Below are 18,549 nucleotides of genomic sequence, written 5' to 3' on the forward strand. Positions count from 1 at the left end.
TACTTTTTTTCCCAAGGAAGAGTTGCTTCCTTCCTCTCTACCTGGCTACTTTGGATTAGAGGTTCTTTTGGCTTTTGCTGCCATTATTCTCTTCCTGGAATTATACTACAGTAGTACATATTTTGAAAGTAGTTCTATTTCTCAAACTATTTAAAATCTTTGCCAGTTTTTGTTTTGATTTGATCTTGACACAAATGTCTTTACCTTTTAATTTTGGTGTATACAGTTTCTTTTTAATTAAAAAAAATTTTTTTAACGTTTATTCATTTTTGAGAGACAGAGAGTGAGTGGGGGAGGGGCAGAGAGAGAGGGAGACACAGAATCCAAAGCAGGTCCCAGGCTCTGGGCTTGAACCTGCACACTGTGAGATCATGGCCTAAGCTGAAGTCGGATGCTGAACTGACTAAGCCACTCAGATGTCCCTGGTGTATACAATTTTAATTGTGTAGTAATAACTACACAGACTGCAGGACAAGATATATTTTAATTGGTAGTATTCTCAACTCTTTAGGCATATGTAGTGGGATTATGATCCAGTTGTTGACTTTATACCATCTATCTTATAAGGCTGAATTAAGAAGTTTCTTTTTTAAACCTTTGTTTAATATTTTATGTTTGTTTTCAGACCAAGTTTTAGAAAACTTAAAGATGAAATATTTTTTTAATAAATGCTTTTATGTTTGTTTATTTTTGAGAGAGAGTGCAAGTGGGAAGGGAAAGAGAGGGAGATACAGAATTCGAAGCAGTCTCCAGACTGAGCTATCAGCACAAGCCCAATGTGGGGCTCGAACTCACAGACCATGAGATTATGACCTGAACTCAAGCCAGACACTTAACACTGAACCACCCAGGTGTCCCAAGATGAAATAATTTTTAAATTCTATAGAGTAAAGAAAAACAATCCATACCTTCATTTACTTTAGTGTATGTGCTGCTGAAGTGAGTACTCATTCCCTCATTTAGATGAAAAGTTATTAAAGTAGAATTATAATAGATGTTTTTCAGACTTTTTTTTTTTTTTTCAGTTTATGTATTTATTTTGAGAGAGAGTACGCAGGAGAGGGGCAGAGAGATAGAGGGAGAGAGATAATCACAAGCAGGATCCACACCGTTAGCACAGAGCCCCATGTAAAGCTCAGACTCAGAAACTCTGAGATCGTGACCTGAGCAGAAATCAAGAGTCAGTTGCTTAACCGACTGTGCCGCCCAGGCACCTCCAGAAATCAATTTTAAGCCCTAATATTCCACATACAGTTCTTGATCGCACCATATATATCACCGTTATGTAATGTAAGGCTTAATAAGTTTGCCATGTTTCAAAGAATTTAAGTTATTGTATGTGATAGTTACATGGATGAATTACTATAAATGTTGAAGCATGCATGAATCAAAATAATAGTAATGACCTTAAAGGGGCACCTGGGTGGCTCAGTTGGTTGAGCATCCAACTCTTGATTTCTGCTCAGGTCATGATCTCATGGTTCATAGGATTGAGTCTTGTGTCAGGCTCTGCACTGACAGCACGGAGTCTGCTTGAGATTCTCTTGCATGAGCGCATGCACTCTCTCTCAAAAATAAACAAACATTTAAAAAAAAAAATAGTTATAATCTTAAAGACGAAGAAGCCCAGGAATATTTTTTTAATAAAATTGACGTACCCAAGTTGACTAGCCCAGAGCTACTAGAAGGAACGCAATAATAAGGATTAGAGTGGAAATAAGTAAAATAGAGACTAAACAAAACAAAAACAGTAGAAAAGATCAGTGAAACCAAGAGCTGGTTCTTTGAAAAGATAAACAAAATTGATAGACCTTTAGCCAGACTCCTCAAGAAAAAGACCAGACTCAAAATCAGAAATGAAAGAATAGAGACACCAAATGACACCACAGAAATACAAAGAATTATAAGAGAACATGATGGAAAAGTATATACCAACAGATTGGACAACCCAGAAGAAATAGATAAATTCTAAAAACATATAATCTTCCAAAACTGAATCAGGAAGAAATAGAAAATCTGAATAAACAAGTTACTAGTAATGAAGTTGAATTGGTAATCCCAAAACTCCCAGCAGACAAAAGTCCAGGACCAGATGACTTCATAGGTAAATTCAACTAAACATTTAAAGAAGAGGTAATATCTTTTCTTCTCAAACTAATCAAAAAAGTAGAAGAGGAAGGAAAACTACCAAATTTGTTCTATGAGGCTAGTATTTTCCTGATTCCAAAACCGGTTAAAATGCTTAGAAGGTTTTTGGTGTTTGTTTTTAAGTAGTGAAACTCATAGCTTGTGTCTTAAGCTATGTTACTAACGTGACAGTAGCAGTCTTCAGTCTATACATTTGCACATCGGTTTATTTATTTGACACATGTTGAGTACAGTACAAGATGCTGAGAACACAAATACGAAGAGAACAGACAAAGTTCTTGACCTTCTTACGCTTACCATCTAGTGAGGTAGACCGGTATTTTACAATCAAACCCAATCACTAACAATTGTAAGTTACTGTATATAAATAAATAATTACAAAGTGCGTTAAGTGCAAAGACTGACGAGAGAGTAACACAAGAGTTCCACTTTAGACTGGGTGGTCAGGGAAGGCTTCTGACTTGTAATGCAGTAAGAGTTGGCTAAGCAGAAAAAAACAGACCCTACCTAGCTCATGGGGGAAGCATAGGCCATAAAGTGCTTAGTTGTTAGAATTCACTGTAAGTTGGAGCCTAGAAGGTGAGAGAGTTGGTGAGCAGATCATGGATGTCCTTGTAGGTATAGGTTGATTTTTGTCTGGTTTTGTTTTTCTAAGTAGAGTGTGAAGTCGGTGAATAGTTTTTAAGTGGCAAGCAGAGTGGCATCTGATTTGGGTGAAGAATGGATGGGAAGGCCGAGGGTTAGACAAGAGTGGAAACACATGAACTGTGCTGCCTAGTTTCCTATGTGCGGTGATTTCTGTATGTGAAAGGATGTACTGAAGAATGCAGTTTTGTAACAGCTCATTAGATTTTTGTAGATTTATCAGTCTGTACCACAGATTGTGTGCTTGATATGAGCCAAGCTAACAGGATTTAAGGTATACAAAAAGATAACTAGTGATTTAGTTTAATCCTTTCTTCCTCTAATTAATTCTCCCTGATATATTGGGCATCCCTACACAGTATATAATCATGGTATAGAGTACTACCTAGCACTTAATAAATGTTTTTTGTTTTTGTTTTTTTTTTTCTCCTATTCTTGGAACATTATCGAGAGCCCTGATGAGTCTTTTTCATTCCTTTTTCCTCAGTATTAGCCAAATCCAGGTTCTCCTTTGGTCCATTTCCTCTTTGAAGCAACTGACATGTTTATAAAATATAAAATCTTGCCCAATCCTGAGCAAAGGGGTGGGATAGGGCACTGAAAGAAGCCTGAGATTCCAGTTTTGGGGTGCCTAGCTGGCTCAGTTGGTGGAGTGTGAGACTCTTGATCTCAGGGTTGGTTGTGAGTTTAAGCCCCACACTGAGTGTAGAGATTACTTAAGAAATGTAATCTTTAAAAAAAAAAAAAAGTTCCTAATTCCAGCTTTGAAAGCTTCACTTAAGTATATTGGGAATAGAGCAGTCATAAATATGGATTCAGCTTAAGATATTAGACATTTTGGAAGAAAGTACAGTATTACCTGAAAAAAGAAAAAGCAGGATTTACAACTGCTAATACTGTGATACTGGTTATATGAAGAAATATTTGTATTCAGATATGTGCACTATTAGGGAAGTCATTGCACTGTTCCATAGACATTTTCAGTCATCATTTTCATCTATTTGTGCCAGAATACAGTTTTTAAAAAATGAAATTTAACTTCTACAGCTCCCTAATCTCTTGTTTTATGGGCCACCTGGAACTGGAAAAACATCCACTATTCTGGCAGCAGCTAGAGAGCTTTTTGGGTAAGTTCAAATCTCTCTGTTTAAAAAGGCCTTGACACCAAAAATCTCTGCTTTTCTTTCTCTAAAAATTTATATTTGGTTTCTCTGCATGGTTATTGGCTTTGTTTTTATTTCTGTATTTTTTTATTAATTCAGCAGGCCCATTTCAAGTTCTTCCCTTCCAATAAATAAGCTCGGCTACATCTTTTGTAATCTTCATTTTGAACCTTATTCAGATGCTGGAATGTACTACAACACAGTAGCGTCATGATTTTTCATCACTTGAACTTTTTCATTATGATTTTTGGAGCCCAGAGGACCTATCCTATCTTTCTTCAATCATGCCAGTACTCACCTCAGTCTGTTAATGGTGTGTTCGCATCTATGTCCTTGTGTGATAGAATCTGCTGTGTCTGATGCTACTGACCCACACCACCCCTTCCAGAGTTTCTTCTGGCTCAGGCCTTTCCATCGTTGCCTCTGGAGTAACTAGGCCAGCTCCTTGCCCTCAAGTATCTTGAGTGAGCACAGTATGTGGTAGTTGATGCAGTAGGAGTCCAGGAACACCAGGAAATCTGTGAGCCAATTTCTTAGATTCTTCTTTCTGGATTGACTGTCTTGGCTTAGCCAACCATTTTAGAGCAGCCCTTGGATTTCTCCACAGTTTTTGTATCAAGCATAAGGTCAAAGGGTACATCTGAAATCCTACACGTAAAAATAATCAGGTGCCTCTGAAAGCACCAAATATGTAGAGATAATTAGTTCTATGTGAACTAATGTGAAGGAACTATGTGAAATGTGAAGGAAGAAAAATGGGGAAGCTGCTGTGAACCTAATATTTTATTTATTTGACAGCAACTTTTGTTTCTCAAGGAAATTATAAAAGTTATTTGGATTATTCCACAACTCCAGTCCAAACTGAACCAGCCTTAGCAATGTAGTCATAATGAACTTAAGTACTTTGTTAGTTTTTTGAGAGGTCAATCCAAATTATATAACTTTTAAAATATCCTCTTAAAAATAATGTCCTTATAGAACTAAAAGAACTTTAATTATGAATTCCACATTTCATAGTATATGTAGTTTTAAAATAGAAAATATATACACAGAGCTTTGTGTGTTTATGCCCAAAGAAAAATGCCTAGGATCTCATGCTGTTTAGGAAAAATAAAGAGAAGACTAAATCCCAACTCTTTTTTAATTAAAAAATATGTATAATGAAAAAGGGGAACCCATTTTCAAAACACTGGTGTGGCAGGGTGTTTTAATTGTTCTTTTAATTTTCTTCTGATTTCTCAGATGGTCCTATGGTGAGCTACTTTTTTTTTTAATATTTATTTTCTAGAGAGAGAATTTGAGAGCACACGTGAGCAGGGGAGGGGCAGGGGACAGAGGATCTGAAGTGCGCTTCTGTGCTGACAGCAGAAGCCCAATGCGGGGCTCAAACTCACGAACCAAACCATGAGATCATGACCTGAGCTGAAGTTGGACACTTAACCGACTAAGTCACCCAGGCACCCCTGGTGAACTACCTTTAAGAATTTTTTTAAAAACTCACTTAAGAAAAACTTCATGTATTAATTCAGTAATAGCCCTGATAGAAAGCCACCTTATGGAAATAATCGAAAATATGCTCTATTGCAGCAGTATTTAAAATTGAACATATTTAAAACTATCTAGATGTCCAACAATAAATTAAGCAAATGGTACAGTCATAGGATAGAACATCATAAAGCTTTTAAAATGGTATTTATGGGGCGCCTGGGTGGCTCAGTCAGTTAAGCGTCCGACTTACTCAGGTCATGATCTCGCGGTCGGTTAGTTCGAGCCCCACGTTGGGCTCTGTGCTGAGAGCTCAGAGCCTGGAGCCTGCTTTGAATTCTATCTCCCTCTCTCTCTGCCCCTCCCCAGCTTGTGCTCTATTCTCTGTCTCAAAAGATGAATAAACGTTAAAAACTTTTTTTTAAAATGATATTTACGGTGGTTCTGATAATATGGCAAGATGTTCATGATATAATCCTAAGTGAAAAATTGATTTAAAATGTTATAAATTATGTGATACCATCTTTTTTTTTCCCCATCTGCTTTTTAAACTCCATGGAAAAAAAAACCTATGTCCATGCAAAAGAAAAAATATAAAAGTGATTGTGTGCCTTCTATCTATAGTGTTTACTAGGTGGATTTTAAACTACTTCAAAATGTGCCATTTTTAAAATGTAGTTTAAACCTTGGTTATTTATATGCTGTATGATGTTTCATATTTGTTTCATTTTGACATAGGCCTGAGTTGTTTCGATTGAGAGTTCTTGAATTAAATGCATCTGATGAACGTGGAATACAGGTTGTTAGAGAAAAAGTGAAGAATTTTGCTCAATTAACTGTGTCAGGAAGTCGTTCAGAGTAAGTAAGCTCACTTTCCCTTCTTCATCCCATGTCATTGCATGTAAAATACTTCTCTGCCAAATGTCCAACTCCTTTTTCTTTTTTAATTTTTTTAAAAATTTTTCTTATGTTTATTTTTGAGACAGAGACAGAACATGAAAGGGGAGGGTCAGAGAGAGGGAGACACAGAATCTGAAGTAGGCGCCAGGCTCCGAGCTGTCAGCACAGAGCCCGACGCGGGGCTGGAACTCACAGACTGTGAGATCATGACCTGAGCTGAAGTCGGATGCCTAACTGACTGAGCCACCCAGGTGCCCCTTCTTTTTTAATTTTTTTTAATGTTTATTTTTGAGAGAGACAGAGCACAAGTGGGGGAGGGGCAGAGAGAGAAGGAGACACAGAATCCGAAGCAGGCTCCAGGCTCTGAGCTGTCAGCACAAAGCCCAATGCGGGGCTCCAACTCAAGGACCGTGAGATCATGACCTGAGCTGAAGTCGGAAGCTTAACCGACTGAGCCACCCAGGCACCCTTGTCCAACTCCTTGGATCATATCTTTTTTTAAGATTTTATTTTTTTAAGTAATCTCTACACCCTGTAGGGCTCGAACTTACAACTCCAAGATTGAGTTATATTCTCTGCTGACTGAGCCAGCCAGGTGCCCAATTATCTAAATTATTTAAACCCACCAAGTGACCTTTCTATTATAATAACTAATTTTAAATTGTTTACTGTCAAGAGTTTTTAACTGATGTTTTGTCTAAGGAGTATTAATCAAATTTGATAGTTTGGTGGTACACTCATAATAAAAAATCCATTTTTTTGTTACTGTGTTATTTGAAAAAAATTTCAGGTATCTTAAGCTTCAGTGTATATTTCATACTTAGGGTGACCATATAAGTTCTTGTCCAAACTCAGACACTTTTAGACTAAAAGAGGAGGTATTATTAATAATTTAAATAGGACTGCCCTGAGTTAAACAGTGATGTTTAGTCAGCTACTTATACTGTTTAGATGGCAAAGTACCAAGATAAAATTTTTGGAAGCTGGTATATATTTAAATTTGTATCTGAGCATATTTAAGAATTTGTAGAAAGTGATTTTTGATATCTACCTTGGCCTGACAATGCATATAAATCCTGTATTTGATAAGGGACTTAGATCAAAAATATATAAAGAACTCTTACATTTTAATGATAAAAAGAAAACCCAGTTTAAAAGGCAAAGGAACTGAATAGATCTTACACCAAAGAAGATACAGTAGTTCTCCCCCCGCCCCCCCCCCCCCATTATATATTGTTTCTGTGGTTTCATTTGCCTGCACTCAGCTGAAGTACAGAAACAAATGATCTACCTTCTGACATAATCCTCAGAAGGTCATTAGTAGCCTGACATCACTTCATCTCATCACATAGGCATTTTACCATCTCACATGATCACAAGAAGGGTTAGTACAGTCTCATAAGATATTCTGAGACCATGTTCACATAAATTTTATTACACTATAATTGTAATTGTTCTATTTCATTATTAATTACATTATTGTTCATCTTTTCCTATGCCTGATTTATAAATTGAACTTTTTCATAGGTAAGTATATAGGGGGTATGTGTGAATAGGAAAATACATGGTATATATATTTTTTTATATGCTGTTTGGTGTACTATCCCGGGCTTCAGGCATCCAGCAGGGTCTTGGAATGTACTCCCTGTGGATAAGGGGGGGGGACTACTATACAAATGGCCAGTAAGCATGTGAAAACATGCTCATCAACATCATTAGCCACAGAGAAATGCAAATGGAAACCATGATGAGATACCACTTTACACATACTTGGATGGTTGTTATCAAAAAGAAAATAATTCATATTGGTAAGAATGTTAAGAAATTGGAACCCTTATACTTTGCTGACTATAATGACTATAATGTACAAACATTTTGAAAGTACTTTGGTGGGTCCTTTAAAAGTTAAACATAGATTTACCAGATGACCCAGCAATTCCAATCCTAGGTATATAGCCACAAGAAATGAAAAAATAGGTCTGTTCAAAACATGTACAAAAATGTTCATAGCAGTATTATTTACAATAGTCAAAACATGGGAAAATCCAAATATCCATTAACTTATGAATGACCGAATAAACTGTGGTATATCCCTTTGCCATATTATTTAGCCATAAAAAGGAATGAAGTAATGACGCAACAAAATGAATGAACCTTGAAAGCATGCTAAGTGAAAGAAGCCAATCACAAAAGACAACATATTATTCCATTTATATGAAATGTCTAGAATATGCACATCTGTGGAGAGAGAAAGTAGAGATCCATGATTGCCTATGGCTGGGAGAGTTGGGAGAAGTGACTCCTAGTGGGCATGGGGTTTTTTTGGGGGACCATGAGAATATTCTAAAAGTAGATTGTGGTGGTGATATGTGAATTATAACTCCTGTTTCTCTGAATCAGTGGGAAGCCATGTCCACCTTTTAAGATTGTGATTCTGGATGAAGCAGATTCTATGACCTCGGCTGCTCAGGCAGCTTTACGACGTACTATGGAGAAGGAGTCTAAAACCACCCGATTCTGTCTCATCTGTAACTATGTCAGTCGGTATGTGTATTGCCCTGAAGATAGATGCTAGGCAGCCTTATTTTGATAACTCCAATTAGGGAGAAAAAAACTTTAAATGTTTCAAGGCTACAGTAATTTCTCCTCTATCACATCTTGATTTGTTCTTGATAAAAAGGTCTTTGGGGGGAAATTCTTTAGACACTGACTTTCTTTTCCCCAATATTTTACAGAATAATTGAACCTCTGACCTCTAGATGTTCTAAATTCCGCTTCAAACCACTGTCAGATAAAATTCAACAGCAGCGATTACTAGACATTGCTGATAAAGAACATGTCAAAATTAGCAATGAGGTAATTCCTAATTATTGCAATTACTAATTCCTTTGATGAATTCATGTAAAAAGGTCCTGAAAGCATCAAATGTGTTGCTTTAATTTCTGATACCTTTAGGCAAAGTTAAGCTAAAAGAGTGACAGTTGGAATGTCAAGGAATTATAGCTTCAGCATTCTTGTTACTATGAGAAGTTTATTATATTTCAGAGACCCAGAACTGGGGCAGATTTCATACACCTGACACAAATTCTGCAAAAAATCTCTGCATAATGACAAGATTTTAGTGTCCTAGCTCATGTTTCACTTCAGGAGCAAATTTGGTGATGAAATTCAGGTACAGAAAGAGACTATATAGGCCTAATTCATTTTAACAGAATTTAACCATAATTTGAATCGTTTTTGCTTCATGTATTAAATAGAAAATAGGGTTCGAAGTGTGGAACATCTCTGTCTCTGCAAATTTCTTTCAGAGGCAAAAGATCTATATCCTTCTATTGGACTGATGCTGTCCTTCATGAATTCTGCCATTTTATAGGACTGATAATATTCCCCTAAAAATGAAAATACATTTTTCCCCATTAACTCTAGGCTAAAACATAGTGTTTTTCCACTTTCCTTTATTAAAGCCAAAAGTCATAATTGGCTGTCCATCACTGGTAAAAAAAAAAAATTTTTTTTTTTTTCCTAGGGAATAGCTTATCTTGTTAAAGTGTCAGAAGGAGACTTAAGAAAAGCTATTACATTTCTTCAAAGTGCTACTCGATTAACAGGTGGAAAGGAGATCACAGAGAAGGTGATCACAGACATTGCTGGGGTAAGATTGAAATTTTTAGTTGGCTTTGTGGCTTTTAGAAAATTTTCATCAAATATATACAGAATGCTTAATATGTGCTGGTTTATTCCATTTGGGCAGCTTTAGCAAAATCCCATAGGCTGAGTGGCTTATAAACAGAATTTCACAATTCTAGAGGCTGGGCAGTCTGAGGTCAAATATTATGTATGGAGTATCTGGTGAGAACTAACTTCTTAGTGCCTAGACTCTAGTTTGTGGACTAGACTCACTGCATCCTCCCCTGGCAGAAAGGTCTTTTATAAGGGCACTAATCCCATTCATGGGGGTTTCACCCTCAGGACCTAATCAACCTCCCAACAGCCTCCTACCTTCTTAACATCACAATAGGGATTTTTAATAGGAGTCTTGGGGTTATTAGGTTATAGCATGTGCCAAGTACTGTGCTAGAAACCGTGTAATAAGGGAACAACCTGGAAGCATCACAACACTTCAGGGATGTGGCATTAAAATAGATTTAACAGCTATCCCTGTTCTGACAAATCTCTTCTGGACAAAAGGTCATACATATATAGAGGGGCAATATCCTACTTACAGAAATCATTTGTCAGGGTTCATCTCTACTAGGATTACTACTGCTACTACTTTCAAAACTTAAGTTCCCAAAGGTATTTTTCAGTGCCGTAATGAAATTGATGGCATTAGTTGCCTTTAATTTTCTGGGTACTTTGGGCCTTCTGAGAGCAGTCTCTTATTAGTAGCATCTTTGTTTGGAAAGGGGTGGGGGCACTCTCCTTTAAAGTCTTTTTTAAACTACTTGGCTCATTTGAGCCACTGGGGTATGACAGCAGCCAGTAGGGACAATTTTTAGCTGTTCACCCACTGCCCAGATCAGCTATTCTTGTTTCATCATGGGCTCAAACTTGAAGCTATCAGGAGCAAAGGAAATTTTGTAGACTTCAGACATTAAGGGATTTTTGAAAGCAAAATGCATCACCGTGGATATAGAATAGTGACTGGACTAATTTAAGGTGGTCCAACACAGGGTAAAAGGCCAGGGCCATATGGAAAACTCAGCTCCCTATCATCATGTGTCTGGATCATGTATCTGGAGTTCAGGATAGAAGCCATAAAGGGGCTTTCCAGCTCTGCATGGGTTTAGTTAAGGTTAACAGCTCTACATCCCATGCCACAGGACGTCTTTTTGCATACAATGAACTACCCTACCCAGGCCTGAGAGAAAAGTGGGTTCAGGCATGTTCAGACCCAGAAACCAAACCTTATAACCTTTTTAGGTAATACCAGCTGAGACCATCGATGGACTATTTGCTGCATGTCAGAGTGGCTCTTTTGACAAACTAGAAGGTGTGGTAAAAGTAAGTCATCACTTCACTCATAACTATGGGGAAGGGAAAACTTAAAAGAATCACCCCAAATGCTGTACTTTCCTGTTGCAGAATTTAATAGATGAGGGCCATGCAGCCACTCAGCTTGTAAATCAACTTCATGATGTGGTTGTAGAAAACGAGAACCTTTCCGACAAACAGAAATCCATCATGACAGAAAAACTTGCTGTAAGTAGGCACCTGTTTGCACACTTCAGCAAAATGTGGAACTCCAAGGGAAATTTTACTAACCTTTAATTTTCTTGTAGGAAGTAGACAAGTGCTTAGCGGATGGTGCTGATGAACATCTACAACTGATCAGCCTCTGTGCTACTGTGATGCAGCAGTTAACTCAGAATTGCTGAAATGTTCGTAAGATGTTTAAAACTTACACAAATAAAATAACCAAAACACCTTTAAAGTGAATATACAATTTATTTAACATTCAAACTTCATTAAGACATGTGCAATATGGCAATTTTAATTACTGGGGGTTTAACCCTACCTAGGATATGATTGCTTGCTGGGGCTTAGCAACAGGGTCCAGTTCACACTTAGCACTAATTAAATACTTTATTGAATAAATACAATACCAAACAAAATGCATTCAAATGCTTTCTAAAAAAAAAAAAAAAATCAATTTTAAAGGCCTTTCTATTCAGGCTAATGACAAACACAATAAAGGCAGATATGCTAGTTTAACATAATTGGCTGATTTTATACAGCACTTATATCTTTTAGTCCACAAGTATATTATTAAATGATAGAGAACATCTAATACAACCATTTCTACAGAACTAGGAAATAAATTTCTAAGAAAGAAAGATTTTACAGACCCCATCTTTTATACCCAACCCCAACAGTCTAACTCTAAAGAGGATAAAGCCAATGCCTTTCTCCTCACAAGAGCTCACGACTAAAGTCGCTTTGCTATCAAAATCTGTATTTCTGATCCGTTATGAGCATTGAGACAAGATTCAAATATTCCCAAAGAAAGAAGCACAATGCACGTTGTGATCGCCTATTCAGCAACAGCGAGCACTGCATTCAAAACTATCTCATCCCAGGAATTAAATAAGGTCAGCCACATTCATTGGCATTTCCTCCACTGTAGTATTGTAGAAAGTCTCAATGTCACGAAGAATCCTCTTGTCTTCTTCAGTAACAAAGTTTATAGCCACACCTTTCCTCCCAAATCGACCCCCTCTGCCAATTCTGTGTAAGAAAAAAAAAAATCAGCAATTAGAATGTTTCTTCTCAAATTCAAATGAACTACTGAACATGATGATCCACTTGTTAACCATCAGCTGCTGTTTACTTAACAAGGTTATAGTTCGTGCTTCTAATTGGAGCACTAGCTGCTAATCAATATCTAGAGAAAAAAATCTTCCTTTGCAGTTAGTGCCAAAAGGATTCAAGGCTTGTCTGGCTGCAAAATGAGATTTTATCAGGTGTCTTGAGCACTACTTTTAAAGCAGATGGCAGTATTGTGTTTGGGGTAGTGAAATTAAAGCCCATACCAAAGTGGGCCAGCCAAGAGCAGATGTCAGCCTGGGACAGATGTAAACACCAGGGATAAAACAAAAAGAACAGTTATGTAATCCATTTCGACGCACCTCTGGAACTGTAAACTGTAAATACAAATGCTGCAAGGTTAACTACTGCCTAAAACTCACAACTTTTTCCAGTGGGAAAACAAGCATTTGGTATGGTAACCCAAACTTATCACTGCTTTTTTGCTCAGTTTCACACGTTGTAACTCAAATTACTCAAAACGTGTTTACCTCCAAAACAGCTTTCTACCTTCCTGATAGAAACCAGACAACACAAACCACCTACTAGACTAACATACAAAATGCCTTGGCTGGAGCAACTTAAAAATATCAAATAATCATGACAAAAGAAAAACAAATATAAATACCGACTCGCTCTTTATTCAAACAGTGTGCTGTTTCGCTTATGATTCCACGTCCTAAATTACGTCAACGCCGTTTCTGAGCGCCATCTCGTCATCAACTGCTGCTATCGACTCCTGTATTTTTTAAAAAGTCTTTTTTTACATCATATAACAAAGTACAGTTCAATTTACTTAGGGATAAAGCCACTATAACTAAACCAGGGACTGCTCAAATTGCTACCAGACAACACCAAGAAAATCCCAACTACAGAGGAATCATCGAGAAAGCACATGGACACAGGAACTTCACTAAAAACTCAAAAATAAGCTAAGACCAACAGATCTAAACAACCAGATTTGTATGTATTAAGTCCACAATTTGGGCAACATTTACAACTGTTTTCCCACTGTAAGATGACCAATCTTCCCAAGTACAATTTTAGTTACACCTTACCAAGTTACTAAGTCTTTTTACTTCCCTGATTTGAAGTTACCTTTCAAATAAATCAGTCAGTAGAAAAGCCATACATGAATTCCTTTTCCCAATGCAGTCAAGATGCCACCTACTCACCTGTGAATATAGTTTTCACGATTGGTAGGTAGATCATAGTTTATAACCAATGACACTTGTTGCACATCAATCCCACGAGCCTGAAATACAGTAATATAATGTTCAACTCAAAAAAAAAACCCCACACAGCTATGTAATGTAGGCCACAAAATAGTAGTGAACTATGTTAAGTGGTATAGCCCACTGTGGAGTGTGGTCTTTTCTTTATTCTCCCAAAGAGCCCAAGTTGGTAAAGGTTATTAAAAAACCTTCCCCCCAAAACAAACTTTTGGTAGATTAAACAGAACAGTAAGAGACTTACCAACAAGTCAGTAGTGATCAGAACGCGGCTTGACCCTGATCGAAATTCCCTCATGATAACATCTCTTTCCTTCTGGTCCATGTCACCATGCTGCAAATTAACAAACCTTAATTCAAGAATCACCAGTCAAACCAATATTTAACTTTATTGACATGTATGAGACCAAGCGTCCCTGGCTGCTACAGGAGTATAGCAGACAGGTATAGTTAAGAAACAACTTTATTTTGAGCAGGGGGAACGACAACACAGCACTTAACAGCTATATTGTAGTCTAAATCCTGCTTTAATGAAAATACAACACTGTAATTATCACTGCTAGGTTACAACACCTCTTACCAGAGCAGAAACTGTGAAGTCCCTGGCGTGCATTTTCTCAGTGAGCCAGTCCACCTTGCGCCTTGTATTAAGAAAAATAACAGCCTGAGTAATCGTCAGGGTCTCGTACAAGTCACAAAGTGTATCCAACTTCCATTCCTACAATATTTCAAAGTTAACAGTTATTAAAATCTAGTTTCCAACTCCCATGAGAAATTCATTGTTAGGCCTAATACATATAGCACCAAATCTTAAGACAAAGGACACTGGACATTAAGAAAGAGGTCCACCCCAGTCTTTACAATCTAGTGCAGTTATTTTTCTTCTTGTGTGTACTCTGCTAGCATTACTACAGAAACTAAGACAATCTTAGGTTCTGTAATTTTAGCACAGTGCTTATACAAGAAGGTTAAAAAAAAAAACTACATCTTAATGTCTAGTAATTAGATACATTACCTCTCTTTCAACATTAATATAAAACTGTTTGATTCCTTCAAGGGTCAATTCTTCCTTTTTCACCAGAATTCGAATTGGATCTCTCATGAATTTTTTGGTCACTTCCAACACATCAGTTGGCATTGTGGCAGAAAGCAACACAACCTTAAAAAGACCATGTTTATGTTACTGCACAAATAACAAACTTTCACAATACTCAAAAAACAGACCAGCCTCACAATGAAACTGTGTTACAGTTCTGCACCAATTGCTTTAAGGGAAAAGACCAACATTTCAATTGTACTGCAACCTGCATTAACCAAAGTCCCAACTACTATAGGAGAGGGAGTAAAATTAAAGCTCACCTGAATACTCGTATTTAATTTTTGGAAAATCTCATAGATTTGATCCTTAAACCCTCGGCTCAACATTTCATCTGCCTCATCCAAAACAAACATCTTGATCCATTTTGGAGCTGACAAAGACAAAGCCATACATACTATCAGCTCTAGATTGGTAAGAATAGGATTGCAAATTTTAATTTGTAATAGCAAAAACAAATTATATTCAATCAACAATACTTACAAAGGTATCTTCTGTTTAACATATCAAACACTCTTCCTGGTGTACCAACAACAATGTGTGGTGCTTCAGCCTGCAGTTTTTGCATTTCATTCCGAACATTGGTTCCACCAATGCAGGCATGACAAGTTGCTCCCATATAGTCTCCAAGGGCCAGAATTACCTTTTGGATCTAAAAGCCAATACCCTTAGTTATTATGCAGCAGAATTATAGGCTGTGACTAAAAATTCCAAAGCACAATGGCAAATATCTGGTCTGCAAATAGCTTCTATGCATGCACAGCACTTAACTACTTCCAAGCTTAAAATGCAGACTGATCTAACAGCTTCCTGAAAAAATTCCCTTAAGGTGTCTTCCTTATGCCTTGTCAAACTTGGAATCTTGTTGCCCCAGATACCAGCTATGTTAATTAAAAGATCTGAGTTCAATCATTTCCTACATTGCTCTTCATTGTGTAGGAAGGGGTAAATAGTGGAACAGTGGAATGATCTCTGCAATTACATCTAGGACAACATGTGGATACTTAAGTTTTCCCCAAGTACTGGAATTTGTCATTTTGACCTTAATAAAGCCTAGTTTTATTAGCAAGGTTTTACTTCAAAGCCAATATAGCAGTGAGCTTTGAAAACATAGCATGCAACAGATGCATCACAAACTACTGAGACAGTCAAAGAACATGTCACTGCAGTTTTCATGTTGCACAACTGCATTCAAACTTCAAAATGGGAACAGACCTAGTCCACCCTGAAAAGAAAACTTTGGTTTCTCAAACCTCTTACACAACCTTGCAAACCATACCTGCACACCCAGTTCCTATGTTGAACTTTCAACAACTCCCTGCATGCATGGACAATTAAAAGGAGGGCTCTAATAGGACCGATTTACACTAAGTTTTAAATTCTTCACAGTTGTGAAACCTGAAACCTATGCAACACGCAAGCAGTTTTTTCGAACTACACTATCAATACCTGTTGAGCCAGTTCTCTGGTGGGGGCCAATACTAGTGCTTGGGTCTCCTTGAACTCAATCTCCAACTGTTGCAGGATGGAAATAGCAAATGTGGCTGTCTTGCCAGTACCTGACTGAGCTTGAGCAATCACATCATACCCTAAAAAAAGTAGGATACATATTTACCGATCCCACATCAAACCGCCACTTCTAGTTCACACCATGTATTCCGTTTGGAACATTAATTATGCCCAAATCATCAAGTGATCAGCAATGAGCATTCTCTTCATTTCAGGTCAGTCCCGAAAGATGATTGCCATCATTTCACTTTAAGGAATACAAACAGGTGCTAGTCCCCCAGAAGTTATTTTCCCTTTTATGGTCCAGGTCTATGTAGAACAGTTAATTCATTCCTATCAAGTGCTAACTAGTTCTTTTACCTTTAATACAAGGAATAATAGCTCTCTGCTGAATAGCTGAAGGCTTCTCAAAACCGTAAGCATAGATGCCCCGAAGAAGAGACTCCTTTAAATTCATATCGTCAAAGTTATCAACAATCTCATTCCAGTTGCTCTGTAAGTTACATATAAAAAAGACCGAGTAAGTGGGATGAACCGGCTCACCTTTCCACCGTTTCAAAATCCACACACATTCCTTACCTCGATGACACCATCGGGGTCCATTCCCTCTGGGCCTCCATGTTCTCTGCCGACGAGAATACTGCAGTTAGAGAACTTCCCTTTCCCACGTCTTCTCAGGGGCACACCAAGGGACAGCCCTATTCTAGGCGGCCTCCTCGGGCTACCCTCCCCTGCACGTGTACACTCTCTAAAGCACAAGAGGGCCCGTGCGCGCCTGTCCGAAGGCCGGGAATAGGGGACGCCCGGAAAGGCCCCACGGACGGCGGCCCTTCCCCCCCAGGCCCGACCGCCGGGCGCTGCCGTCTCGGCGGCAGACCGTCTCGCGAGAGCTCCACGCGCTGAGCTCCGCCCCTTACACTGCGCAAGCCGGGGTGATTGACGCGGGCCGAGGCCTGGCAAGAGCTGTGCCAACGGTTCGCAGGGACCCCGTTGCCGGCGCGGTCCCAGCCGTCTTGTGGTGGTGGCGAGCAGGCGCCGCTGTCACCCTTCCCCCCACCCCACCCAAAGTCGAGCACTACAACTCGCGCCATCCGCCGCCAATAAAGCTTTCGGGCCCGTTACAGTGTACCGACTGCGGACTGCGCCACCCCTTTAAACGTGGCCCCGTGGCAGGGAAACCGGCCGCGGTTTCAAAGCGTCTTCGGGAGGAGAGAAGACACCCTCCCAACACCACTCCGTTTTTGTACCCTAGTCACCCCACAACCCAGGCCTTACCCATCATGGAAGCTTCTCGAAGGGCAGGGGGGTACTGCACCCCAAGGAAACGCCCATGAACCCAGAGCTCCCTGCCCCACGCCGTCCATTACACTGTCCGCTCGCGTCATATGACCTTCACCACAAACTACCACCACCGAGAAAGCGCCATACCTGTTATAATCCGCGGAGCCACCAGACATGATCCGAAAAAACACTCAGCGCCCGACTGGAAAGACAGCGGTACCGCGCCACCCGTTTTTTATAGGCTCGCGGCCGGAACCCGTTTTCTGCGGAGGAATTTTCTTGTCGCTCTTCGGTCATCCACCAAATTGTGATCCTGGGGTCCTTACCTCAGAAAATATCCTAAGCAAGTGGGTGGGAAAATCCAAATTTAGTGATTTCTGGATCTTACAGGGCCGCTGGAAATCCCAGGACCTTGGGGGAAGGTTGGGACTCTTTGCCTTGCGGCGGAAGAATATTGCAGCAAGGGGTGGCCAAACCAAGCTCCCGGCCCGCCCCGCTCCTACGGGGTTTCCGCGTCCCTGAAGCAGAGACGGCCGGGGGAGCCGAGCGGGACCGGGAGGCGGAAGCCTGGGGCGGTTGCGTGCTGGGCAGCCGGCGTTTCCCCGCGGGCCAGTGGGGCCGAGCTCGCCGTCCGCCGCCGGCGCTCGGGGCCCGCGACTGGGGCACGGCCCCGCTCTGCACCTGGGGCGTGGGGAGGAGGGGTTCGGGTTCTTCCGCCGCCTCCCGCCGCTGTTCAACTCGACCGTGAAGAGCCTTCTGGCCGCTAGCTGAGCGCTGAACATCT

General features: G+C 39.4%; 2 protein-coding genes and 4 non-coding genes across 12 annotated transcripts in view; 1 reads left to right on the forward strand and 5 right to left on the reverse strand.

Moving 5' to 3' along the window:
• The window catches only part of RFC4 (replication factor C subunit 4), a 32,761-nt gene extending 20,740 nt beyond the window's left edge, over positions 1-12,021 (forward strand). For all 5 annotated transcript variants that reach the window (XM_053903554.1, XM_019463456.2, XM_019463455.2 and 2 more), the window contains 8 exons: positions 3,841-3,920; positions 6,180-6,299; positions 8,742-8,885; positions 9,077-9,197; positions 9,868-9,993; positions 11,265-11,345; positions 11,427-11,543; positions 11,624-12,021. In XM_053903554.1, the coding sequence (XP_053759529.1) occupies positions 3,841-3,920; positions 6,180-6,299; positions 8,742-8,885; positions 9,077-9,197; positions 9,868-9,993; positions 11,265-11,345; positions 11,427-11,543; positions 11,624-11,719 (885 nt within the window). In that variant the 3' untranslated portion in view covers positions 11,720-12,021. The remainder of the gene's footprint in view (positions 1-3,840; positions 3,921-6,179; positions 6,300-8,741; positions 8,886-9,076; positions 9,198-9,867; positions 9,994-11,264; positions 11,346-11,426; positions 11,544-11,623) is intronic.
• Positions 11,770-18,035, reverse strand: EIF4A2 (eukaryotic translation initiation factor 4A2). Of its 3 annotated transcripts, none has more exons than XR_002084038.2 (12): positions 17,913-18,035; positions 17,064-17,109; positions 16,845-16,977; positions 16,425-16,564; positions 15,459-15,627; positions 15,239-15,348; positions 14,895-15,038; positions 14,460-14,597; positions 14,124-14,213; positions 13,823-13,902; positions 13,280-13,386; positions 12,454-12,569 (listed from the first exon to the last, which is right to left on the reverse strand). XR_002084038.2 is itself a non-coding variant. In XM_019463452.2 (11 exons), the coding sequence occupies exons 1-11, from the start codon at positions 17,939-17,941 to the stop codon at positions 12,425-12,427; spliced, it is 1,224 nt and encodes a 407-aa protein (XP_019318997.1). In that variant the 5' UTR covers positions 17,942-18,034; the 3' UTR covers positions 11,770-12,424. The 3 variants fall into 3 exon arrangements, 1 of the variants encoding a protein (XP_019318997.1); XR_002084037.2 differs by having other exon boundaries at positions 12,455-12,569; positions 13,276-13,386; XM_019463452.2 differs by lacking the exon at positions 13,280-13,386 and having other exon boundaries at positions 11,770-12,569; positions 17,913-18,034.
• LOC128777511 (small nucleolar RNA SNORA4) lies at positions 13,958-14,097 on the reverse strand. The gene has a single exon (XR_008422756.1). It is a non-coding gene; the product is annotated as a small nucleolar RNA SNORA4 (small nucleolar RNA).
• On the reverse strand, positions 14,276-14,407 carry LOC128777501 (small nucleolar RNA SNORA63). Its single transcript, XR_008422748.1, has one exon. It is a non-coding gene; the product is annotated as a small nucleolar RNA SNORA63 (small nucleolar RNA).
• LOC128777529 (small nucleolar RNA SNORA81) lies at positions 14,673-14,848 on the reverse strand. The gene has a single exon (XR_008422773.1). It is a non-coding gene; the product is annotated as a small nucleolar RNA SNORA81 (small nucleolar RNA).
• Positions 16,666-16,734, reverse strand: LOC128777534 (small nucleolar RNA SNORD2). Its single transcript, XR_008422778.1, has one exon. It is a non-coding gene; the product is annotated as a small nucleolar RNA SNORD2 (small nucleolar RNA).
• Positions 18,036-18,549: the final 514 nt, after the last annotated feature.

This window comes from Panthera pardus, unplaced genomic scaffold (genome assembly GCF_024362965.1).
Source record: "Panthera pardus isolate Hobbes unplaced genomic scaffold, ASM2436296v1 HiC_scaffold_16, whole genome shotgun sequence".
In the NCBI taxonomy this organism is placed as follows: Eukaryota; Metazoa; Chordata; class Mammalia; order Carnivora; family Felidae; genus Panthera; species Panthera pardus.

Bases quoted from the DNA above. Each gene is read 5' to 3' on its own strand.
- EIF4A2 (XM_019463452.2), bottom strand. From the start codon at position 17,941: ATGTCTGGTGGCTCCGCGGATTATAACAG. The intron at 17,110-17,912 runs GTATGGCGCTTT...TCTCGTCGGCAG, and splicing joins GGCTCCGCGGATTATAACAG to AGAACATGGAGGCCCAGAGG. The intron at 16,978-17,063 runs GTAAGGAATGTG...TGTAACTTACAG, and splicing joins ACCCCGATGGTGTCATCGAG to AGCAACTGGAATGAGATTGT.